Source organism: Erythrolamprus reginae, chromosome 2, assembly GCF_031021105.1.
Source record: "Erythrolamprus reginae isolate rEryReg1 chromosome 2, rEryReg1.hap1, whole genome shotgun sequence".
In the NCBI taxonomy this organism is placed as follows: domain Eukaryota; kingdom Metazoa; phylum Chordata; class Lepidosauria; order Squamata; family Dipsadidae; genus Erythrolamprus; species Erythrolamprus reginae.
In genome coordinates this window covers 80,486,435-80,513,113 of record NC_091951.1, presented here as the reverse complement: position 1 = coordinate 80,513,113, position 26,679 = coordinate 80,486,435, and the positions used below count along the sequence as shown (strand labels likewise).

General features: G+C 37.5%; 1 protein-coding gene across 1 annotated transcript in view; it reads right to left on the bottom strand.

Annotated features, from left to right (window-relative positions):
* ERC2 (ELKS/RAB6-interacting/CAST family member 2) overlaps positions 1 to 25,967 on the bottom strand; it is a 384,099-nt gene extending 358,132 nt beyond the window's left edge. Inside the window, exon 1 of the mRNA XM_070735759.1 lies at positions 25,154 to 25,967. Within this exon, the coding sequence (XP_070591860.1) occupies positions 25,154 to 25,810 (657 nt within the window). The 5' untranslated portion in view covers positions 25,811 to 25,967. The remainder of the gene's footprint in view (positions 1 to 25,153) is intronic.
* Between the last annotated feature and the right edge of the window lie 712 nt (positions 25,968 to 26,679).

Sequence of the window (26,679 nt, the reverse complement as noted above, 5' to 3'; positions counted from 1 at the left end):
CATGCATGCAAAGCTTCTGCGCATGCACAGAAGCACCCTTGATGGTGGGCAGAGCCTCCCACTGATGGCGCTACCAATTTGCAGAACCGAGCCAAACGGGGAGCAACCCACTAGTGCACTGGATGCTACAACCAATGTTCCCTCTGCTTCCGGGTTGAAAGTGAAACTGAAACTGAAAGTAACTAGTCTAAGGCACGGTGTCTCCAACCTTGGCACCAGAATTCTGGGAGTTTAAGTCTACAAGTCTTAAATTTGCCAAGGTTGGACACTCATGGTCTAAGGAGTATCTTTTCACTTTAATAATGAATCGGAACTCTTCATTCAAACATCCCCTTCTCTGGCTGACTTCCAATCCGGGGCCACTTCCTCTCTCATAACCCTCCAATGAGAGTGCTCAGGAGAGACCAAAGTTAAGTGACAGAGTGGACTGACCAATGGGGTACAAAAGTGATCCCTCTGAATTAATGGGATAAAGAGTCTCAGTATTAGAAGCGGGGTTTGTGTTAGGGAAAAAAGAGGCGAGTGTGTAGCAGCAGCAGCAGCAATCTGGAAGCAAATAAAGGGTAAAATGCACTCGGACTCCTGGAGTAATTTGCTCAGTGGGAGGGTGAGTTCTTTGCTCAGTGGGAGGGTGGGTAATGTGAGTTCAGGCTCGCCAGTCTCTGTAAGGAGCCAGACGATAATATCTTCTGCAGAGCCTTGGGCTCCTGCAGCTTCTATGTCAGGTGTCTGTGAGAAAGCTGAAAATGTTGCGCAGCAAATAATTATCATGTGCGCTAGCGCGGGGGCGCGCACCTTAGCAGAAACAATGGCTACAACCACCATAATCTAACTACTATTTACCAAGTTAAGCTTCTACAGGTAGCTATCCACATTAATAATGAGAATAAATAAATAAATAAATTATCTATAGAACTTCACAATGAAAAATAAATAAAATTGCTATTCTTAGATTCACAGATCTTTGACAATTGAAATTGGATTTTATTGTTTAAAGTAGTGTTTCCCAACCTTGGCAACTTGAAGATATTTGGACTTCAACTCCCAGAATTCCCCAGCCAGCATTCGCTGGCTGGGGAATTCTGGGAGTTCAAGTCCAAATATCTTCAATTTGCCAAGGTTGGGAAACACTGGTTTAAAGAACATTCAAGGGTATATTTCAACAATATTACTCCTTGTTTGAGTACATATATCAAAACAGTTGCACATTTTAACAAACTGTTAAAACTGAATCTCTGTTGTAGTGGTGAATAAGAATTCCTATATCCTTATCACACCAATGAAAAAGAACTTTCCAATTGTAGCTTGAAGTTTCTATTTGCCATCTAATCAAAGCATATAATCAATCAGAACCCACTTGGTGTAATAGTTAAAGGCACCAGGCACCAGGCTAGAATTCTACTGTACTTCTGCCTCGGATACAAAAGGTGTATAAGAGACAGGATGGTTTTGAGCCAGTTCCCTTTCTCTCTTTGCTTGGACTGACTGATTTATTAAAATATAAACCTTGTATTCCAAATAGCTAATTATATTCCTTAAAAGAACTGATTTTAGAATCATTATTTATAATGCTAGAAGAGACTTTGGAGGTTGCAAGTCTAATCCCCTTTTTCTGATCAAAACTGTCATTTGGATGGCTCAGTGCTTTATCTCTATTGCCTATTGGGCAGAATGAAAGATGAAGAGGTAAGTTGTGTTGCTCTGAGACAGAATTACGGGGCTGGAAGAGAACTTTGAAGTCTTCTAGACAACCTTCTACCCAAGAAAGCAATCCATATACAATCCAGGCAAGTAGTTGCCCAATCTTTTCTCAAAAATTTTCAGTGATGGAGTACCCACAATTCCAGGAGATAAGCTATTCCCCTGGTTAATTATTGTCAGGAAATCGCTCCTTAGTTCCAAATTGGATCTTTTTCTGATAAACTTCTGGCCTAGCCCTCAGGTGCTATGGAGAATAAATTGACCACCCTCTTCCTTGCAATAGTCCTCAAGTATTAGAAGACTGCTGTCATATCGCACTTAGTCTTTCCTTTTGTTAGGCTAAACATACCTAATTCCCAGGGGTGGGGAAAACGTGCTATGCAGTGGGGTAGCGAATATGGAGCTCCACCCCAGAGTACCCAATTTGCACTGAAAGATGTTGAAAGACAATGCAGGGCATCCTGAATGAGCCATGCCCACAGTGTGGTAGTAAAAAGTTTGGTAGCCCTTCACTGCTAATTCCCTTACCCGTTCATCATACAATTTAGTCTTCAGACCTGTTACAATCTTTGTTGCTCTTCTCTGCCCTCTTTCTAGGGACTTAGCATTTCTTTGGTACCATGGGGACCAGAATTGGATGCAGTATTCTAAATGAGAGCTCACTAGTGAAGTATGGAGAGGTGCTATCACTTCCCGTGATCTTGATGCTATCCTTCTGTTGACTTTTTTGGAAGCTGCAGCATACCTAGATCTCTATCACAGGCTTTGCTGTTGAGCCAAGTTCTACCTATTCTTACCTGTTCATCTGGTGTGTCCCACCCCCACCCCTGCCTAACATTACTTTGCTCAGCACTGAATTGCATCTTGTTGAATAGGGCCCAATGCTCAAGTCTGTCAAGATCCTTCTGAATCATGAGTCTATGTTTCAAAATGTTTTCCCCCAACAAACTTGATGTTCTTTCCTCTTGGTCATTTATGAAGATATTGAAGAGCACTGGGCGTAAGACAGAGCTGCGAGGTACCCCACCATGCACTCGACCACATAGATGTAGCTCCATTAAGGACCACATTCTGGGTATGGTTGGACACCACCAATCCATCTGGTGGTGGGTTAGTCTATCCCACACTGTCCCATTGTGCCAAGAAGTAGGCTATGGTTTACTTTGTCATTGAAGTCTAAATATAGTATCTCCAAAGCATCAAATATATTACCTGATTTCACATGCAGCTGAGAGTCTGAAAAACAAAATAGGATTGAATGCATTAATGATGCTAATTCACCTGTTTTTCTAGCTTCTTTTAATGCACTGTCTGAAAGTAAATCCAACTATGAGAGTGAAAGTGTTCCCCTCTAGTTATAAAAATATTTCCATGTTTAATAATTTGCTATGTAATATACTGATGCAGGAATAAATGATTCTCTAAACTATATTTTAAGCATTGCAATCTTTTGGTTGTTATACTTTTTTAAGAATACCGAGAATGAGAAACTGCTCCAAGAACAATTCCTAATTCAATTCAATTCAATTTATTAGATTTGTATGCCGCCCCTCTCCGAAGACTCAGGGCGGCTACGAATGTGACTAGGTAGTACAAGCAAAATTAGCTCTTTTTTATTCCTCTCCGAAAACTCATAAACAAATTCACCTTCTAGGAAAGAAGAAAACATGTGATCTCATGGCCAGGTAACAAGTTAAAAACTTGGGAACAAAGAACAGGAATTAGGGAGAAATGCTCATATTGGGGAAATGTATGTAATGGCTCACCTAGATATTCACAGTCATATCTGTGGTTTTTAACTTGTAGGTAAATAATCAAGAGTTAGGACAAATGATACACTTGTTGATGGCAGCCAACTGTTCAATGTGGTAAAGTCAAAGGGAGATTATTAGGAGCTTCTAGATGTTTCCTCCAAAACAGGTTTAACATAACTGGATTTTAAAGCCATTCTTATCTAAAAGATGCTATGTTCCCTATTATTCCATGGGTTAAATTATACATAGAGTTCACTTCCAGTAGTTGTGGCAAGGGAAACGGATTTTTTAAAAAGTTTTAGGAGACTGGATTAGTGCATGAAATATCAGGTTATCAAGGGCTATGTTTCCAATGTCAGTTTTGTGTCCCCTGAATCTTAATCAAGATGTCTTACATATTTGATGCTGCAAAGTGCCAAAGCAAAAGGACTATAAGCATCCTGTCCAGCCCAAGGTATCTGATATGCATCCAGTTGGCCACTGTGAAATATAGAAGGCTGGGCTAGATGGCCAATGGAGTGATTTGGCATAGCTCTTATCTTTCTCTCTCTGAAGCAAATCTATAGTTTTGGAGGATTTATTTCCTTTTTCTAAATGTATAATGTGATTGAGTGATGCTTCCCAGCTTTGTTTAATGGCCATAAATTGCTTCTTCTTTTCAGTGTTTCCTGGATTGTCTTTGTGACTATAGAAATAACATCAATCATTTTGCAAAGAACCTGATGTGCCTACACAGATGGCTCGCTGCTAGTGGTCAAGTGAGGACACTCCATAAATTACAGGGTTCAAGTGCAGTGACTCCTTCAACAGTCATCATTAAGAGTCTAGAGTATTTCCAGATTTCTCAGACTAAAGAAAGAAAAAATAATAAAGAATACACATCTGGAGTCCAAATCTGACTGATGTATTTCAGGTGTGATCACCCCCAGCAAAAAGACTGGCTCTCATGATTTCTGATACCACCTGCTTACCAGCCTAATTTTTTTTCTGACATATCACTTACTCAATGTTAGTGTTGACTAATTTCAACACCAGCCTACAAATTATTTAATGCTCTGCAACTAACACACTTATTTTCCTAATGTATTTTGTGTTGTTACTGAAAATAAATCTGATTTTAAAAGCATTGAGGTAAGTGTTAGGCCTAATTCTAGCTTGTCTTCAAAATTTGTACAGAATTTACAAAGTACTCCATGCTTCCTCTCCTTGTGTCTGGGATCTATGCTTCTGAAGCAAATGTTAACAGTAACTTATTCGTTTTTACCCCATAATCTTTCCCTCCCTGTGTATACTGAGTCCTGGGCATCATAGAAGTCAAATAAATATCTTCCTGCAAAGATTCCTGCCTAAAAAATTCAGAAAATTATTATGACTAGAATCAGGACCTGGAATTAACTGGCCATATGTTCTAGGCATACAACGGAAACAGAAACCTCTGATCAGTATCTCAAGTCCTTTCTATGTAAAGATTAGCTTCTTATTTTGATATGACCAAAGAATTCCATAGATGGAGAAATGTGATGGGCACAAACCTCTAGATCAGTATTTCCCAACATGGGGCCCATGCCCCACAGGGGGGCAATTTGATTTTTAATGGGGGCAATTGGAATCTTGTTTAAACCAAGTTAATGGCCTTTTAGGCTTTCTCTGCATGAGTAGGAATTCACTTTTTAAATAGTAAGAATTATATGTCACGGGGGGGGGGGGGCAGCAGGGCATGGCCAAAAATATGTTGGAAACCACTGCTCTAGATCTGGACACTATAAAAAGTGATTATATAAATAGCCTAGGACAATTAGTAACACACTTCAAAATAAAACAATGAACCATCTATCTATAGAACAGAAATTCTGTTTCCTGCTAAATATTTGCCACTAACCATGTATCCAGTAAGTTAACCAGAAATTCTGTTTCCTGCTAAATATTTGCCACTAACCATGTATCCAGTAAGTTAACCATTATCTGATTCTTCTCTGCCTAGGTAAGCAGCAGCCATTCCAAATTAAAAGTTACTTAATTTATTGTTGTCACATCCATACACAGAAAAAAAAATCACATTGAAAAAAACTAGAATTCCACAAGGATCTTGGTTATGTTTAATTCATATTAGGTCATTCAATCATCAGGTATTCTAAACTAAAATACCACTAAAATAAAATTAAAACAGAACTATGAATCTTAAAAAAACTCCACTGTTTTAAAATTAGTTCTATATAACATAACTACTTTAAAACTGATATATTAACATTAAGTATTCCTGGGCCAATTCTGTGTGTATGTTACCCTACAGTGTAATATATTGCAAGCAATCACAATAATACAGTCTTGAACATCATGATTTATACCATTTTGTACAATGTGTTTAGAAGCTTTGTGTAAGATTGCATTACCTCCACATCCCTGTTCCCCATACCCACGGTGCATAGAAGCTTGGGAAACCCAGTGAATGTGATGGGCTTTATCACTGTGGTTTGAGAGTCAAGACAGCTGTCCTTAAAAGTTTTCTACAAACATAACTCTAATTCACTTACCAGGTTTGCCCAATATTCTATGAAATATCTGAAAATAGTCCATGGTTCCAGAAAGAATTCCTCTTCTGTCTGTCTCTTACTTCTGGTTTTAGTATAATTTTTAAAGTTTTAAACTGAGTAGATTTCATATTTTAATATATTTTAATCATTATTCTATTTATTTTATAATCCGTAAGCTTCTCAAAGTCAGCTCACAGGGGAGAAGGGGGGCATAAAACATTAATTAATTAGTTAATTAGAATGAGGAGATAATGTAATTGGCTTCCATTGACTAATTATAGATGTCAGATCTGATTCCTTTCAATTACATCAAAATCATGACTTATCTTTAAGATCTGTTCATCTTTTTGCTGCCACGAATAACACAACTACCCCTTGGAAACTGATGGCCTAAAACTTATGTTGTTCACAGCCCATTTTCTCTCTCAAAAAGGACAAGGTTCAAGCAATCCCAGAAGGACCACTGAGGAGGACATAACAGGTAAATTAACAGTTTTACTAGTTTATCAAGTATGCAGATTCTCTAATGGAAAGCTATGCAGTGGGCAAAACTTTGTTTCAATATCAAAGATTCAGAATTGAATTGTTCCCTGTGTTCTCAGATACACAGAGAAACAGATGTCTCCTACCAAGACTCAGCCAACCAACTTGCATTAACACAATAAGGTCATGCAGTTAATGAATAATTATTATTTTCTACCAAACAACAAATATCATTTTATGTCACTCATTTTGTCTCTGAATTGCTAATGATGATTATGTGCCATCAAGTTGGTGTCAACTCTTAGCAGCTACAGAGCTAGATTTTCTCCAGGGGGGGGAAACACAAATGTAATTCTCCCTAAAATAAAATTCTCTATTCACTTGTGTTTAAGATTTGTAAACTAAGATATTCTAATCAATATGATGTGTTGTTTCAATACTATTAGGACAGGCTTGTTTACCAGTTTGACTGACATTCCTTATCGAAAAATAATCCTCTTGCTTAAGTTTAACATTTGTTATGGAAGGATACACAAATAACAAAGGGAAATTTGGTTTTACTCGTATTTTCATCTGCAAGTGTATGCTTTATATGAATGCCTCATTTTTTATAATGATATAGCAGTGGAAAAAAGAAATGAATACAGGTATAAGAAGAATATTATTAGCAAGGAATACAAATATAGAATTTGCATTGTATCTCGGCATAAACTATTTCCCCACTTAAAGTGTTATCTTGACAAAGCATTCTGGTTCAATAAAACCCTTGTTGTAAACAAAAGAGACAAGTCTAAGAAAATAGTCAGAAAACTAACCAATAATCCTGAGTTGAAGGCAAATCAAGCCCTATTCCTTCATCACTTGGCCATCTTCATAGGACAATTAATGCTAAATTTATGCATCCCTCGTGCTGTTCATTACACAGCATGTCGTTCTTGATAAGAACATGCAGACATTAATTCAAACTTACCATCCTGAGTAACATTTCTCAAATCCTTAATAAAGCATTTCTGACCAGACACTGGGGGGACAGGAGGGCATAGTTCCCTCTAAGCTGAGCAGTGAGCAATCGCTCACTTAAAAATCATCATCAACTCAGAGTTTTCCAAACCTGCTCAGAAGCCGAGAGGGAAAGAGTGAGAGGGAAGGAGAGAGAGAGGAAGAGAGAGAAACAGATAGAAAAAAGAGAGGAAGGAAAAGAGAAAGAAAAAGAATGGGAGTAAGGGAGAGAGAAAGAAAATCAAAATCTAGTTTGAAACTAGCTCAACTATTTAAGTGGCATTTTGATATTGATAGAGTTGCCCTATTATGAGCTCACTGTTATAGACACACAGTACAGTATTTTATTTTGAAATTCTCTGAGGCAAAACAGGGTGGGTTGTTTGTTTGTTTGTTTGTTTGTTTGTTTGTTTGTTTGTTTATATATTTCTGTGCCACCCAGTCCCGAAGGGACTGCCGCTCAGACACTATACTTTTTCGCCCACCCCAAAAAATAATTAGAGGGAACACTGCAGGAGGGTAGGCTTTTTAAAAAGTTGCAATGTTGTTTTTGTTTTAATTGTGAATCTTTTTATTTCAAAAGGCCACTGGAATATACAAAAGCTACCAACATTTATTAACAGAAGGTATGACCATCTTACAATGTAGCCCAAAACTTTCAAAAGGAACCCATAAAGCAGTGTATTTTTCAACCAGGGTTCTGAGAAACCCAAGGTTCCGCAAGGGCCAGCCAGGGGTTCCACGACTTAATAAGAAAAAAAATGATTTAGAAAAACTTCCGGGGGCGGGTCTACGGCGAGCAGGCGTGCGAGAGCAGAGCTCCGCTCTCCCAAGCCTGATTTTGCAGTTCGGGGGGTTGAAATTTGGCAGAATTTCGACGCAACCACGTTGGAGAGGTGGCTGAAGTAGCGAGGGTTCCTCCTAGCACGGAGGTGTGAAGCAAGCACCCCGTGTGCAGGAGTGAGAACCTCGCAAACCTCGAAGCAAGAGAGTCACCAAACAACATGGTGACGTTAGTGCTGTGACAGCCCAGCGTAACAGAGGAAGCAAGAGAGTGTAACTATAATCCTATTTACAAAGAAGAAGAACCCAAGTATGATGACAAAAAATATATATAGTCAATTTAATGGAAGATTAAGTTAAGAGAGAGCAGTAGCGTGGGACCCACCAAAGTTGGTTAGCGGCTACTCAGCGGTGTGGGAGAAAAGACAAAAAAAAAATTCTACTGAGAAACCTGGAAGACCCGGAAGACGTTTGGAGTTAAAACCTAAAACAACAGGAGTGGACTAACAAGCACCCCGTGGAGGAGAAACCTGAAAAACAACTTAAATAACTTAACAACTGTTTGTGAGTTTTGTGACTGAAAGAAGTCTTGTGACTGAAAGAAACGGTGGAGAATACTAATTTTTGAAAAAAAAAGAGCCAAACGACGGAGACTGCAGGGACTACGGAATCAGCGGAAACAGCGGTAGTGACGGAGACACGGAGATACGGAGGTTGCTGAGAGATCGGAAAAGGGAGGAAGTGCTCCAGAGTTTAAAGAAGTTTAAAGAACAAACGGTAAAGATCTGAGGTCCACGACCAAAGGAATAAATAAACAGCAGCGGTGGAGTGTGCTTGGAAGTGACGAAGGAGCCTGCAGAAGCTGACGAGATAAGCGGGAAGAGTCAAAAGAAGGTGCAGAGAAGAGGAACATTGTGGGAGGAGGAAGTCAGCTTAATTAAGCACTTATTTATATCTCTTTTCTCTCCTCTTTACCTTCCCTAAATCGAAAAAACTGACTAACTGATTTACTAATTAACTTTCTCCCTGATTAACGGATTAACTGATGACTTGCTATTTATAGCGGAAGAAAAAGAAATTTGACCGAACTTTGATTGAACTCTGATTGAACCTTGATTGAACCCTGATTGAACTCTGATATACTGAACTTGAATGTCAACTTAAAAATCTAAGGACGAAGAATTAGGTAAAACCCCACAACAAATAGAAAGGTTGATTATTATTATTTTCTGGATGAATTGAATTCCTATGAAGTGAATGGTATTAACGATACAACGAAATAAGTAATTAATCTGTATTCCTATTTCTATCTCAGCTATAACATATCTACAATATCTATACTTAGAATATATATATTAGCTTAATAATATTAATATTACTATTGAATATATTGAATTACATTGTATGAATTATACTGATCTATTGGAGTAAAGGAAGAGGGGGGGAAAAGGGGGGGAATATAAGAAAAGAACAATAACAATAACAGCTCATCAACAAGTAGCTCAATATTAAAAGTCTAACTGCGCATTATATACCTTAAGTCTAACTATATATTAGACTCATCTGATTCCAAGAAAATATTAGACATTCAAGTTAATAATCAATTAAAAAGATTAAAATGGCAACTTTCCAGAAATATACAAAAAAACCATCTGGCTCCCCCTCAACCCAAAAATCAATAGTTAGCATGTTAGCAACAGAAAAGGCCAGCAGTACTGGTAATATTAGCAACACCCCACAAACAACGCAGGAGGCATTAATGGCAATTCAAGAAACATTGCTCAAACTGGAGGAAAAATTAGATAGGAACCATGAGGCAATGAGGGAAGATATGCAAAAAATGGACAATAAAATTGAAATAATCCATCAAATTTTGGAAAAAAATGAAAGGAGAATAGAACAAATTGAAAAGAAAGTAGAACAAAATGACAAAAAAGTAGTAACAATGGATGATAAATTGATGCAATTAAATAGAGAGTTAGAAGAATCAATAATTAATTTTGAGGTCGATAGAGCAGAATTTTATGTCAGATTCCAAAATGTAGAAGAAGAGAAAGATGAGAATTTAGTAGAGACAATGACAGAAATGATAGCTAATATATTACAAAAAGATAAACAAGAAACAGCTAATGGAATAGATGAGATTTACAGGGTGAACACTAACTACGCCCGAAAACATAAGCTTCCTAGGGAAGTACACGTGAGATGTGTAAAAAAGGAGATTAGAAAGGAAATATTGAAAATTACAAAAGACGAAGCAATAATTCATAATGGGAAGGAAATCAGAGTTCTTAAGCAAATCCCAAAAAAATTAAGGGACAATCGAAGGGGATACCGACCGTTGGCAGATTTGTTAAATCAAAGTAAAATTACCTTCAGATGGTTAATTCCGGAGGGGATGCTTATCACATGGAAGGGGAAAAAAATAAAAGTAAATAACGAACTAATGGCACAGGAATTTTATGATGAATCTAATATACTTCCAAGGTGGCTCTATCTCTTCCAAACAGCACCAATACAACTAAACAAATCGTTCTTTGCTAAAATAAATAAAATAATTTCTAAATTTATCTGGTGCAATAAAAAACCTAGAATAAACATGAAAGCCCTACAAGATTTAAGAACAAGAGGAGGATTCGGTTTACCCAACTTAGAAATATACTACCAAGCCACTAAATTACTATGGATTAAAGAATGGGTCAACCTTGAAAATCCTAGAATTCTAACAATAGAAGGCCACGATATAAATGAAGGATGGCACGCACATTTGTGGGAAAAAGAACACTCGAAACATTCTCACTTTAAACAACACCAAATTCGGAATACACTATTGACATACTGGCGGAAAGTCAGGAAAAAATACTATAATGAAATTCCCAGATGGCTATCCACTCTAGAAGCTCAAATTCATCCAAACATAATAAGCCAAGAACAAAAAATAACCTACGAAGCCCTATTAAACACTAAAGGAAGTCTTAAAACTAGAGAAAGACTTAAAGAGGAAGGTATAGTAATAGATTGGCTTCCATATTACCAAATTCAAAGCAGATATAAAAGGGACTTGGTACAATTTGGAATATGTAATAAACAAAATGAAATAGACAAAATATTGACAGGATCTGACAAAAAATTTATAACTAAAATGTATATTTATCTATTAAACTATGAAAACATTGAAGAAATTGTTAAACCTAACATGATATCTTGAATGACCAACTTTGGATATGCAATTCAGCTAGAAGACTGGGAAAAACTATGGTCAGTTAATTATAAGATGACTTTGTCAACACCATATAAAGAAAATCTTTATAAAATGTTCTTCCGATGGCATTATGCGCCAGCACGCCTAGCCAAAATGAATGTAAACATTAGTAACAAATGTTGGAAGTGTAAAAAAGAAGTGGGAACATACTACCACATATGGTGGCAATGTAACGAAGCAAAAAAATTTTGGATTCAAATTAGGGCATGGATGGAAGAAATATTGGGCTATAAAATTGAAATAAAACCGGAAATGTATTTATTAGGCATAATTAGAGGCAAACATAGCAAAGAAAATTACTACTTAATAAATCACTTACTTACTGCTGCAAGATTAGCATATGCACAAGTCTGGAAACAAGATAAGATTCCAAACAAAGAAACGGTAATTAAAAAAATATTAGACTGCGCCAAATTTAGCAAATTAACATACGAAATTCAAAACCAACAAAATAAGGACTATTACAAAGTGTGGGAAAAAATTTACAACTGGGTGGAAATCAAGAAAAAGGTATAGTAAATAGAATTGTTAAAAAATAAATCTTGTAAATATATTAAGTGTAAATGTTTAATGTTGTATTGTTTGATGTCTAAATGTTTGTAAGTCATATAAAATAAAATAAAAATATTTAAAAACCAAGAAAAAAAATGATTTAAAAAAATTAGGGCAAAACTGACCAGGACCGTACCGGTACACGGTACAGGTTCCACCAGAAATCTGATGACACCAAAGGGTTCCCCTGAAGAAAAAAGGTTGAAAAACACTGCCCTAAAGTTTTAGAAAACGTTTATGGAGGATATGAAGGAGTGGAAGACATATCTGATGGTTAAAGAGGCCTGTCTTTCATATTTATTAGATATCATACTACCGTGTTTCCTCAAAATAAACCCTCCCTCAAAAATACCACCCCACCCCCTGAAAATATCTTTTCCTCTGGTTAAGGTTAGGGAGAAAGAAATCAGGTAAAATAGTATGTAGAGTCCCATCTTGCTCCAAGAACCACAAATAATAAGATATCTCCTAAAATAAAATTATATTATATATAATCATATTCTATATAATTTCTTATTACAACGAGGTCTTGAATTTAGTAGCTAAAGTGATGGATAAAGTTTTTTATCCTGGATATTTCGTATTTTAAATTTCCCCCCTTCTTTTTTAGGTCTAAATGGTTTATTATTTAAAGTATTTTAAAGTATTCTATAAAGGCTCTAGAATGGCACCCATTAATTTGGACAAATGGAATAAGATCTGTTAACTATATGATAAAAAAACCTAACAACATCATGCTACAAATCAGAAGACATTACACTCAAGTGCAGTGTCCAACACAGTCAAAATTTCTGAAATTATATCTAGTTGAGGTAACTTTGACCCGCTACCACATTTCTCTCTTTTTCCTGTGGAAAAACTAATTTCTGCTCTTTCTCTAGGCAACAGGATAATGTCAGGGTTCATAAAGACAGAATAGAACTAATATTCTGAAAAATACTGTGGAGTAAATCTCTAGGGCTGTATCACAATCACAGAGGAACCAAAAGAAAATTGAAATAGTTATTAAAGACAAGAGAGACTTTTAATGTAAAATACTGCAATATAAGGCAGATAAATAATTCATAAGAATACACCAACAGCTTAACGGTGTGTTCTTGCATACAATCCAAATAATCACATCTTTCAATCACACCTTTCATCACACAGTTTCTATAATCTGCTTTGTATGTTTATGCTAAGGCAGATTTTAACCACGGGCAATCAAATACACCACAATTGGTTAGGAGTGTATATTACAATAAGCCACAGACCACAAACCTTACTTTAGAAAATTGTGATGACTGAAAGTGTAAAATGCATTAAAACAAAAACAAATAACCATTATGGTGTGGGATTATGTTTGACCTTAGCTCAAACCTTGCCTCTCAAAATGACCTTTAAACCTCCCAAATAGAAGAAGAATCTTATACTGAGATAGAATATATTCCACTGATCCAGGGGTGGGCTGCTGCCCGGACGGGGGGGACGCAGTGGGGTAGTGAGAATGGAGCTCCACCCCAGAGCACCCAATTTGCACTGAAAGATGTTGAAAGAAAATGCAGGGCGTCCTGCATAAGCCACGCCCACAGTGTGGTAGTAAAAATTTTGGTTGCCCTTCACTGCACTGACCTCTAAGTAGCAAGAGCACTATAAAGGAATTTTACACAAAAGTAGATTAGATAACACTATTTATTTATTTATTTATTTATTAATTTATTATTATTTAGATTTGTATGCCGCCCCTCTCCGCAGACTCAGGGCGGCTCACAACAGAATAGTGCGGACACTGGAACAATCTTCTGATAGAAGTTGTAGGTTCTCTACCTTTGGAGGGTTTTAAGAAGAGCTACTCTCACAGATATTTTAGATGGTTTCCTTGCATACTGAAGAGGACTGGGCTCAATTATTCTTGTGCTCTCTTCCAACTCCTCAATTCTGTATTGCTGAATTACAATTCAGAAGTCACCTGGCCTACAGAATTTAGAAATGATATGCGTGTAATATAGTATCTATGGGCAAGAATGTGCCCAGAAGCTTCAGTTTCTCTATCCTAACTGGCTGTTGTTCAGAATCTTTTAGTTATTGCAGACATTAAATGGGAGATGGGCAGGCAAAGCAGAAAGCATCAGTTTCTTTTCCAGGTTGTACAATAATGCTGAGGAAGCTATGAAGTGTCCTAGAAAAACTACAATAAGGAGGCTACCAGTCTGTCTTCTAATAAAGGAGATATTTTAGGAGAGCAATACCATTTTGGGGGGCACTAGTTCTCTGTGCTTTCTTCCCCTTGCCCCAAACTCTTTAACCTTAGACTTTATTCAGCTTTTATTCCTTGTCGATGAACAAAATGGAGAATTTGGCTTTATGTCAGGGAGCTCTTGTGCAAACCATATTTTTATTCTTCATCAAGTCATGAATAAAATTTTGAATATGAACAAAGAAAGTATTTTTTGTACTTCTTGATTGAGAGAATGTGTATGATTGATTGATTAATCTAATTTATATAAGCACCCATCTCGCCAAGGTGACTCTGAGCAGTATACAATGAAGCCAAGAACAATGAATAAATATGCAAAACCACTGTTTTCATTCATTATTTTAAAAAGAAATAAGACAAAAACATAATAGATATAGGGATGCTAATGAAGTAATCCCATAAATTCACCCATCCTTTGGAGTCCTCAGTCTTGCAGGCACAACCAGGTTTTAAGAGACCAAAGGAAGCTTAGAAGTGATAAGAGCAATGCAGAGGTGATAAAGTGAATAAACTTGATTATACTTTGCATTGTTTGTTTGTTTGTTTGTTTGTCCCATCCATACACAGAAAAAAATAACATTGAAAAAAACTAGAATTCCACAAGGATCTTGGTTATGTTTAATTCATAGGTCATTCAATCATCAGGTACTTCTAAACTAAAATACCACTAAATTAAAAATAAAATTAAAATAGAACTATGAATCTTAAAAAACTCCACTGTTTTAAAATTAGCTCTATATAATATAACTACTTTAAAACTGATAGATTAACACTAAGTATTCCTGGGCCAATTCTGTGTGTATGTTACCCTGGTGTAATATATTGCAAGCAATCACAATAATACAGTCTTGAACATCATGATTTATACCATTTTGTACAATGTGTTTAGAAGCTTTGTGTAAGATTGCATTAACTCCACATCCCTGTTCCCCATACCCACGGTGCATAGAAGCTTGTTTGTTTGTTTAGTCAAGCATGTATTAGATAATATAGAGTAAATATAGAGTTGACTGATTGCTGGTTATTATTAAAAGAAAAGTGTGTGAGAAAATAAATGATACACTACAAGGGTGGCTTCCAGTTTTCTTTGCTGCTGGTTTGCTCAGTGCATGATGCATGGGTGTGTGTGCCTGCACAGTGCTTAAAACACAGCTTCTGTGCATGCGCAGAAACAAAAGAAGATAGTGGCGCCTATGGTGCCACTAAGAGAGCCAGTTCAGGGATGATGCAAGCATGGGTCACTGCCAATTCTAGTGATCCAGGCTGCCATGTTACTACCAGTTCTATAGAACCAGTCCGAACTGGGAGAAACCCACCTCTGGAACACTATACAAATAGTTCAGCACTGAGCAGGGAATAAGCAAAGCTGTCTGGTTGGTTAACATATTTATGTATAGATGTATAAGAAATGGCTCTGTTGATCTTAAGAGTTATATTGGTTGAAGATGTGGATGGCAGCAGAATATTCGTATGCTCATGATCTTATATCTTTTTCCTGAGGGTAATTCTTTCTGAATGCTGTGTTTTTAGTACATTTGTATAGGATTGTGCTGTTAGACCTCAAACAAACTACAGTAAGTCTCATTTTAATACAGTAGAACTGAAGTTTGATTAATTTTGAATGAAATTATATTATGAGGGAGGAATGCATTTACATTTTTAAAAAGAAACATTTTTCTATACCATTGTGTCTATATTTGCATGACTGGCATATGGTGTTTGCTATTCTAGAGAATCTGTATTCATTAGTTTAGTGATCAAAAACTACTTATAACTACAAGTGTATGATTCATTGCCATTGCCTCGAAACTAGAAGAAGTTGTTAAAGTCTACATTTGAACCTATACATATTTCATATTATCTTTTACACACTTATCTTTCTTTAATCACCAACAGATAAAATGATAGAAGAAAATGAAAAATAAATGATCAGGTATAGTAGAGTTCCCAATCCAAATTAGCCATATATAATCTGCCAATTAAAAAACAAGACACTATTAAGACCAATTATTTTATTAACTGAAAGCTTCTTTCCTACATATAGCAATCAAATAAATTATTGTACATAATTATTTTTACATATCTTTCTGGCATATAATGCCACAAGGTAATGTTTGTTTAATGAGAGATGCTACTAGGTTATTTTTCATTCATTTATTCATAAATGTAAATCTATTTCCTTATTGTTCTTGTTCCTTGCCAGAATTTTACTTTTGCAACCTGTTGCCAAAATTGTAAATCTAGTAGGTGACGAGAGAAAATAGCCAAACAATTTTGCAGCTGTGGTTGACAACAATAACATACCCCTACCCCCGCCCCACCCCAAAAAGAAGAGAAAATCCTACACCATGGTGTGTACTTGAGAAGAGAGATGTGCTAATAATGCTTTTTTCATCATGCATTTAGGTATATGGCATACTTATGTTGGGCACACAACTCTAGTTATTTTTAGCCTTATTTAAGCCTATTGAGCACTATCAACCATAAAACTGAATATAATGTACATGACAATGAATTAATCATATCAATTTCAGAGCAGGCATAGGAAGAGAGAGTTTTTATGTACACATGGCAGTACAAGCTGAAAAAAGAAAAGCGAAATTCCAAGCCAAACTATATCCCAGAAGCAAAGAGGTACCGGAACCTGAAGGTTGTCAAGATGTCCAGTCGCCCACTATCTACTGAAGAACACAATATCCTCCAGAAAGGTCTCAAATATAAATAGATGATACTAATCAGTGAGAGCTCTTTACAGCCTTAATAGCAGCATTTAAAATCACAGAATCTACAACAGAGACCCAAGAAAATATAAAGCAGACAATAATCCTCCAGCTAGCTGGAGAATTCTGGGAGTTAAAGTCCAGAGGTCTTAAATTTGCCAAGTTTGAGGACCTCTGAATTAGAGGAATATTCATGGGAATCACTCTCAGGACTCATAGCAGAGATTGCAATGCAATGTCTAAAAATTGTAGCACTCCTATGCATACAACCCAGAATATGGATCTGATATGCAGGTGACATCTTCAGCATAATAAAAAAGTAAAAAACTGCAGATACATGAAAGCTTGGCACTCAGACAAATCAGTCTCAATGGACACACCAAGATGCACCATGTTTACATGTCATTAAAAAGAGAAAATAAACAACCCTAAACATGAACCAAAAAACCTAAAACAAAACTTTATTCAGTATCCAACACCCAACGAAGCAGATATTAACATCTGACAAGCAATCAAGAAGAAAATAATGATGCTCTAAAGGAGAAAACCACACTCCCATCAATACTGGCAGGAATGCTCCTATATATAAACAGAGAATAAACCCCAGTCACTAGCACTAATAGTGTTTCCTATTCAAATAATGAAACATCTCCCGGCAAATAACCAGGTTAGAAAGGTTTGCCAGAAGATCCTTTCAATCTAACCTTCCATTTCTAATTTTTGTTCAGAAAATGATTATATACAATAATTATGTAGGAAAAACATAACCATAATATTTTTCAACAAACAGCATTAGCAGACCTCCCTCTGGAACGATAGTTTCATTTTTCCTAGTATATTCCAAGTCATAACTGCATAACTCCCTAAACCATAAATCATGATGTACAAGTTCAGTTCACATGGCACACTGGTGCACCAACAAGGATATCACATTCTGACAGTAAACCCAGCTAATAATTTTAAAAGTCTATTAGACAATCCTATCCATAATTTGTACACTGTTTTATTGTCGCTGTTAGCCGCCCCGAGTCTCCGGAGAGAGGCGGCATACAAATCAAATTAATTAATTAATTGATTAATTAATTAATTAATTAATTAATTAATTTAAAAATTGGCTGATACTGTATATTAATATGAAAGAGAATAAAATAACTATCTCAGGTACTATGCAAACCAAGGAACTTTTGTTCAGTGAGTGGATACAGTTTTTCTAGTTGGAATCTGTTCTGTCTGGGTCACTCCAGAAGCCAATACCAACCCAAAAAGAGAAGCCAGACACACTGGTAAAAGGCAAAGGCAGTTTTATAAAATCCAAGAAAAACACAGGTAACAGAAAATGTCCTTACAAACAGGAAAATGCTGTATCTTCAGACATATTCACGAAGGCCAAAAGTCCATGCAGCAATACAGAATTCTTGCTGCCAAGCCAAAGCTGTAGATAGCAGACCTATACCTCCCACGGATCTTCCAAAGCTGCTGGGCCACAAGCCAGGAACAGAGACGCCGAGAAACAAGACAGGATAACGCCACGCCAAGCTGATAACACTCCACATGGCTTAAAGGGTTTGCCTGCCTTTTAAACCCTGCTGATGAGTACCACACCCAAACCCAGCTGTTTCTACTTCAATGATGAAAATATCTCTTTAACTGCTCCTTTCGTTGCTCTGAACGTCGCTGTCTCATGTCAATGACAGCTTGTGCGTCATCACCTAATGACTCCAAGCTACTGGCTGGGGAGAGCCCCCCCCCCGGGGCTCTCACACTCCTTCATCCCATTCCTGATTTTCCTCTTCCCCGTCCAACTGTTCAGCCCCCTCCTCTGCGCTGTCATCCTCCTCCGGACATGGAGCCAGCAGAGACACAGCTGGTCCCTGAGCAGCCTCAGGCTGAAGCACAACAGAATCCATCCAATCTTTCCTTCTGATATGATTGAAAAGCGTGCCAAAGAAATGACTGGGGGGGGGGATTTGGTACCTCCCTTGAATTTGGTACCTCCCTTAACATGGAATTGCCAATCTCATTTCACATATTTAGTGGAAGATTAGCTTGTTTCTCTCTCCCATTTCTCCCTCCTTCTGCCAAGCTCTGGTAAAGCTGACAACAAAAGTCCTTGGTCATGTGGAATGTCATGGAGATAAAAGTCAAACATTGACTTTCGTAGTCAAATTGTCTTTAAAAGAGAGAATTACCTTACCACAGATGTTCTTATGAATCATTTCCTTTCAGCATTTGAAATTTGTACAGAGCAAAGTTCTAACTACTATGAGTAAAGCATAGATATTCTATAAGTATTATGTAACAACACAAGGACTAAACAGCTGCAGAAAGAATGAAAAACACTTTAGTACTAAGCATTAACAATAGTAGACTGATTTGACAGCCCTCGTGTCAACATTTTCTTTTAACACGTAGTTTAAGTTCAGTACAGTAGAAATCTAAATCAAGGTTATTATATTTTATTTTGGTTTTACTTTGTTTTATTGAAGGACCTTCCGTGCAATGGTTTAATGCTTATAATTCCATTCACCAAAGACAATTGTTGAGCAAAGCTGCAACAATATTTCAGCTCTGGAAAAACTGAACCACCCCCCCCCCCCCCAATAGTGATTGCAACATTTTGTTCCTGAGAAAGCACTGCATCTCTTTCTCACCCAAGATCTTGTATAATTAGCACACCAAGGACAAGAGAGAGTTCTATATAGTGCTATGTGGAATGGAGAAAAAATTGTATGGGATGGAAACATGCATATATATGTAGTCAGTGACTTATGATCACCATAATCTGGAATTTCCTTTGCTGAGCAATGCAGTCATTAAATGAGCTACACCCAAATTTACAAACTTTTTTGTTGTGGTCATTAAGTGAATCCCGTTAAGCAAATCTCCCTTCCCCTGGATCAGTGATGGTGAAGCTTTTTTAACTCGGGTGCCAAAAGATTGTGTATGCACATTATCAAGCATGCACAAGTGCCCACATCATAATTCAATGCTTAGAGAGGGCGAAAACAGCTTCCCCGCACCCCCCCCCAAAGGCCCACTGGTGGCCAGAAATGGCCTGTTTTCCAACTTCTGGGGGGGCAGGAGGCTCGTGTTTGTCCCTCCCCAGGATCCAAAGGCTTCCCTGGAGCCAGGGAAGGGTAAAAACGCCCTCCCCCATCCCTCAGAGACTCTCTGGAAGCCAAAAACGCCCTCCCAGAGCCTCTGTGCAAGCCAAAAATCAGCTGGCCGGCACACACATGCACATTGGAGCTGAGTTAGGGCAATGGCTCAGGTGCCATCAGATATGGCTCCGCGTGCCACCTGTGCCATAGGTTTGCCATCACTGCCCTAGATCTTATTGGGGAATCATCACATGATCCCAGAACACATGATCCCAGAACACATGATCACATGATCCCAAAACACATGAACATTGCAACCTTTATAATTGCACTTCAGTTGCCAAGCATCTGAATTTTGATCATGTGACTGTGAGGACCCTGCAATGATCATCCGTGTGAGAACCGATTGTAAATCACTTTTTTCACTATTCATGGTAACTTCCATGAGGTTGTTAAAACAAGTGGTCATAAGTCAAAGACTACCTGCATTTCATAGAAACATAGAAGACTGACGGCAGAAAAAGACCTCAAGATCCATCTAGTCTGCCCTTATACTATTTTCTATATTTTATCTTAGGATGGATATATGTTTATCCCAGACATGTTTAAATTCAGTTACTGTGGATTTATCAACCACGTCTGCTGGAAGTTTGTTCCAAGGATCTACTACTCTTTCAGTAAAATAATATTCTCTCACGTTGCTTCTGATCTTTCCCCCAACTAACTTCAGATTGTGTCCCCTTGTTCTTGTGTTCACTTTCCTATTAAAAACACTTCCCTCCTGGACCTTATTTAACCCTTTAATATATTTAAATGTTTCGATCATGTCCCCCCTTTTCCTTCTGTCCTCCAGACTATACAGATTGAGTTCATTAAGTCTTTCCTGATACGTTTTATGCTTAAGACCTTCCACCATTCTTGTAGCCCGTCTTTGGACCCGTTCAATTTTGTCAATATCTTTTTGTAGGTGAGGTCTCCAGAACTGAACACAGTATTCCAAATGTGGTCTCACCAGCACGCTATGTAGCGAGATCATAATCTCCCTCTTCCTGCTTGTTATACCTCTAACTATGCAGCCAAGCATCCTACTTGCTTTCTCTACTGCCTGACTGCACTGTTCACCCATTTTGAGACTGTCAGAAATCACTACCCAATTACACTATTCTATTATTCCATTTTATTTTTCACTTTTGAATTATAATTTTTTGAGTGCACCACTCACTGGACAGAGACGATTTTTACATTTACCCATATAGAAGAATCTGATCAGTTAACAGTCAGATTAGCACTAGATAAGGGTTAACAGAATTCACAGAAGGCTGAACTTATCATATTTTCTGGAGTATAAGACATATATTTTCCCCCCTAAAAGAGGGTGGAAATGTCAGTGCACCAAATACAGCCATTTTTCGTCTCCCAAAGCCCTGCCCCGTGTCCTATTTTTGTAAAAAATGAGCCTGTTTTTCACAAAAAATGGGCTGCATAGAGGGTTTTGGAAGCCTGCAGAGTGCTCCTGAGGGTGGGAGAAGGCAAAAATTCTCCTGTTTTTGAAAAAAAAGGGACACACCGAGGGTTTGTGAGGCTTGCAGGGTGCTGCTGGAGCTGGGAAGGACAAACATTTTTTTCTTACTTACAACTTTGAAATCTAGGTGTGTCTTATATACCGGTGCATCTAATAGGCCGAAAAATATAGTAAGTCTCTTGTGGAACCACAAGAATTCCAAACTGATGACAGATTTAACCCAACTTTCCAGTTCACCATGCTTATCTCGTACATCTAGCTAACTTGGCAACAATTATTCTTGTGATCTGATACAACTTTGATTAACAGACTACATCAGTCTGAATCTGGTTCCAATTATCCATCCCTGGGTCACATCATGTTCAGATTACTGCAGTACTCTCTATAAAGGGATATCCTGGGAAAGGATTGGGTTATTTCAACTAATTCCACCAAGGTGTTATTGTGATAAAGAAAAGTCCACACCAGTTGCCAGTCTGTTTTCCAGATTCAGTTTAGTATACTAATTAAATATTAAATACTTCAGGCAGAGGCGGGCTGATAAGGTGGAATGGCGATGTGTGCTCGCCCCCGTGGCTCTCAGTGCTAGTGGAGTCCAGCGCAATTATGCGTTGTTTAATTATTAACTCACCTGCGTGCCTGCACATGATTTCGCTACTTGCCCAGGTGCAGTAGCATAATTGTGCTGGACTCTGCTTGCACTCAGAGCCACGGGATGAGCACATATCACCGTTCCATCTTAGCATCCCATCCCTGCCTTCAAGTATCCTTATCTAAGGGAGTGCTCCACTTCTTATAAGTTTAACCAGAAATCAGTTTTGATTTTATGTGTGGGTGTGGGGGAGGTGCAAGTATATGTGCATACAAATGTACAGTACTATGTGTGTGTAATATATATCCCTTCTAGTACTAAATTCATAGTTAACACTGTTTTCTAATGTTTTTTGGTATGAAAAAGGGGTGAAAGAAGCCATCTATGTCAAAACTGAACAACAGCCTCTCAACAGAGGGGAAGGGATATAACATCATCTATCACCAGTCTACTACACAGTCCTTTCAGTCCAAGAAGGCTCCACACCCATTTATACCACTCAGTATAAACTGAGTACCACTCAGTAATTGACCCTGGGGATGCAGATAAATCTCCAAATGGCCTCAATGACTGTCTAAAAGAAGGCAAATGACCAACTCTCTTCAAGGAGTATAAATCCTTCCATTCCCCACCATCCAGTCAGAGTTGAAGAAGCTTCTTGGATGAGAAGTAGAACGTCTTCAAAGAAAAACAAGAAAGTCTAGTTGCCTCTTAAAACAGCACCTTTGGGACTGGTTTCAATCTCTCAACTCTCAGAAGTTAAGTCACATCTCTTTAATTAGGTTTCTAAATTATTTTTATTGGTTCTAATATTCAGATAAGGTTCCATCATTATTTTGTGTTGTTGTTTTTATCACCTAATTTTCTATGTATTGTTCTTTATTATTCTATGTATATTTCATGTGCAACAGTCGTGATGGCGCAGTGGTTAGAATGTAGTACTGCAGGCTACGTCTGCTGACTGATGGCTGACTGCAATTTGGCAGTTCAAATCTCACCAGGCTCAAGGTTAACTCAACCTTCCATCCTTCCAACGTGAGTTAAAATAAGTACCCAGATTATTGGGGGCATCTCCCCCGGGTCTATACAGCTTGTACATGGTATGTTTGTGTGTATGTTTGCTTTTAATAATGGGGTTTTTAGTGTTTTTTAAATTATTAGATTTGTTTTACATTGTTTTATTGTTGCTGTGAGCTGCCCCGTGTCTATGGAGAGGGGCTGCATACAAATCTAATAAATAATAATAATAATAATAATAATAATAATAATAAATAATATGCTGACTCTGTAAACTGCTTAGAGAGCACTGTAGATTAAAGTGCTATATAGGTCTAAGTGCTAGTGCTATTGCCTTTCTGGCACTTATGGAATGGAAAAATATAAAACCAAACCCAGAGATGCTGACCAAAAGCTTCTACCCTCCACTGCAATGTTCAAGAGAGTATCTCATCCTTTAATTATCTTAAATTACAATATACTTCGTTTTGAAAATGTGTGTCATGCATCTTAACAGTAGAAGCTCCCCACCAGTCAATAACAGTGTTGCATGTGCCTCAGTGTATACTGGCCACATAACCACAGAAGTGTCTTTGAACAAGGCTGTTGCCCTTGGCTAAGAAATGGAGATGAGCACCCCATCCCCTAGAGCTAGACATAATGGATGGAGAGAACCTTTACCTTTACACTCAATTTAAATAAAATTTCCCCATAATATTTTAATTTCCTTTCCAGATCCAAATACACTCTGAACTTCATACATTTTTGTGATTTTTAATCCAGAATTAAACACAAACATCCTCCACTACTTACTCCTTCCAAGTAATTATCTGGAGATCTTATTTCAGAAGAGTCCAAAGTTTTCTTGATTAGCTGCCTGGTTTTCAACAAAAATACAGCCAAAAGATATAAAGGGAAATACTTTTTCTAATTATTCAGCATTTCTAAAGGAGCTTACTTTCTAAAGACAATAGATTAGTTTGGAAACATCCTCGATAATGACATGTAAGTTCATGGAAATCATATGTTCTCATGAATGTACTGTACATACTTTCCACTGAAATGTTCATATGTGTAATCAAGGAAATTGTACAATATAATTATCTATTTTTGTCAATAATACGATACTGTCCAAGTTGTCACAGGAAACAATTGTCTGTTTACAACTCCATCATTAACATCATGAAGTTGTAATAGTGGTAAGTTACTAGGACTCAATAAGATGATTTCTCTGCCTTTGCTTTCCCATGCCCTTGGATGATGTTGTAATAGTAATTCAGATGGGTCTTCTGTGGTCTATGGCCTCCAAAACCACACCAAAGCAATCCCTGTTCTTACATAGTTTTTGGAGACTCTAGTGGCCACAGAACAGCATACCCAATTCTCACAAAACTCAGAAAACCACACAAGAACGGGGAGTGCATTCAAAAATAGTTTTTGTCAGATGTTGAATTCTGGTGCGTTACCCAAAGCATAATGGTGTATCTCCTTTCCAAGAATTGCATGTCATAGGTTTGCCATCACTGACATAGGCCATTACTCATAAGAGGTCATTTACTTAGTCACTTCAAAATCTAGAATGAAATGAAAAGCAACTATTAAATGAAATATGTGTTGATGCAATTCAAAGGACAACATCATGTTTTGCCCTTTTTTTTTTACATAAATGAACAGTTCTAACTGCCCAGCAGACACCTATTTCTGAGAATATTCCCTTAGCCTGGTGAAGACGTATATTTATATATTTATAGAAGTTATTGAAAATAATGCAAATTAAGGAGTGATCAAATATCAGTAGCAATATAGATGGCAACCATATCAAAAACAGACAAATTTTTTCTGTTTTCATTGGAACATCGCTAAGGAATAACCATGTAAGTAAATAAAGACATGCTACTCAATTGATATATGTCATTATTACCTGATTCTCCTCGTGAGAAACCCTCATTTGTTCTTTCAAAACAGACATTCTGGCTGCTTCCTCTTTGCGCAAAACTCTTTCTTTTTTAAGCTCTGGACTCCAGAAGGTCTTGATGCTATTCATGGAAGATCCAAGTTTGCTATCCTTGATGTCTAGCTCTTTCCTTAGAAGGTCATTTTCTCTTTGTAACTCCTTCAGTTGAGCCTGTAAATCTAGCATGGTGCTGTCTCTTACTTGCCTCAGCATGGAAGGAATTTGATGATGGTGATGATGTGAGGAAGTGGTCAACCCTCCATGCTGATCAGTATAAGAAAGGAGATCTGAATGGGAAAGGCCAATAGAAGCAATATTGGGGCTGCTTCCCATTGCCGTAACTCGTCCACCATATACAGCTCGATTTGTAGCCCTTCCAAGGGTCATTGTGCCCTTTGGGAAAGTAGTAGATGCCACGCCTTCATGGTCACTCAGATACATTGGTCCAGATGTTGCATAGGCAGCATTAAGTGACTGAATGTTCTCCATTGATAAAGTTTTACCTGTCCCTCCACCTCCTCCACTACTTGTTCGCCGATGGCCCAGGCGAGGCGATCTCGGCAAACGTGGAGATCTGGCAGGACTGCCTTCCAGGTTACTGATTGTTCTTGCACTTCCATACATTTTGATTTTACTGTGAGGTACTACTTAACAAGAAACAATTCTTCTCTTAAGAAGATTGCCTAGCATTAATTTTCAGTTGGAAATGTGGGTAAACAGCTTCACAGCACTCTTCCAGAAGGCAACACATTCGTTGAAATCAATTTTCCAAGTCCGAGACCTGAAAATAAAGCAACAACATTATTGTTGTGCAAGTAACAATATAGCAGCAACATCTGGGAGAACTAAGTCATGTCATATATCAGGTTAAACTTAGTAATAATTTTTTGAAACCTTCACATTTATAATCTTTTCAATTAATACCCAAAGGTTAGAAAAGAGGAAATGCTAAAAACACCACTACCCAACAAGCTGGGTCTTCATTTACTAATCTCAGAAGGATGGAAAGCTCAGTCAACCTTGAGCCTGGTGAGATTCAAACTGCCAAATTGCAGACAGCCAGCAGGCAGCAGAAGTAATTTGCAGTACTGCACTCTAATCACTGCCATAGTTCCCTCTAAGCTGAGCAGTGAGCAATCGCTCACTTAAAAATCATCATCAACTCAGAGTTTTCCAAACCTGCCCAGAAGCCGAGAGGGAAAGAGTGAGAAGGAAGGAGAGAGAGAGGAAGAGAAGAAGAGAGAGAAACAGATAGAAAAAAGAGAGGAAGGAAAAGAGAAAGAAAAAGAATGGGAGTAAGGAAGAGAGAAAGAAAATCAAAATCTAGTTTGAAACTAGCTCAACTATTTAAGTGGCATTTTGATATTGAAAGAGTTGCCCTATTATGAGGTCACTGTTATAGACACACAGTACAGTATTTTATTTTGAAATTCTCTGAGGCAAAACAGGGTGGGTTTTTTATTTATTTGTTTTTTTGTCTGTCTGTTTGTTTG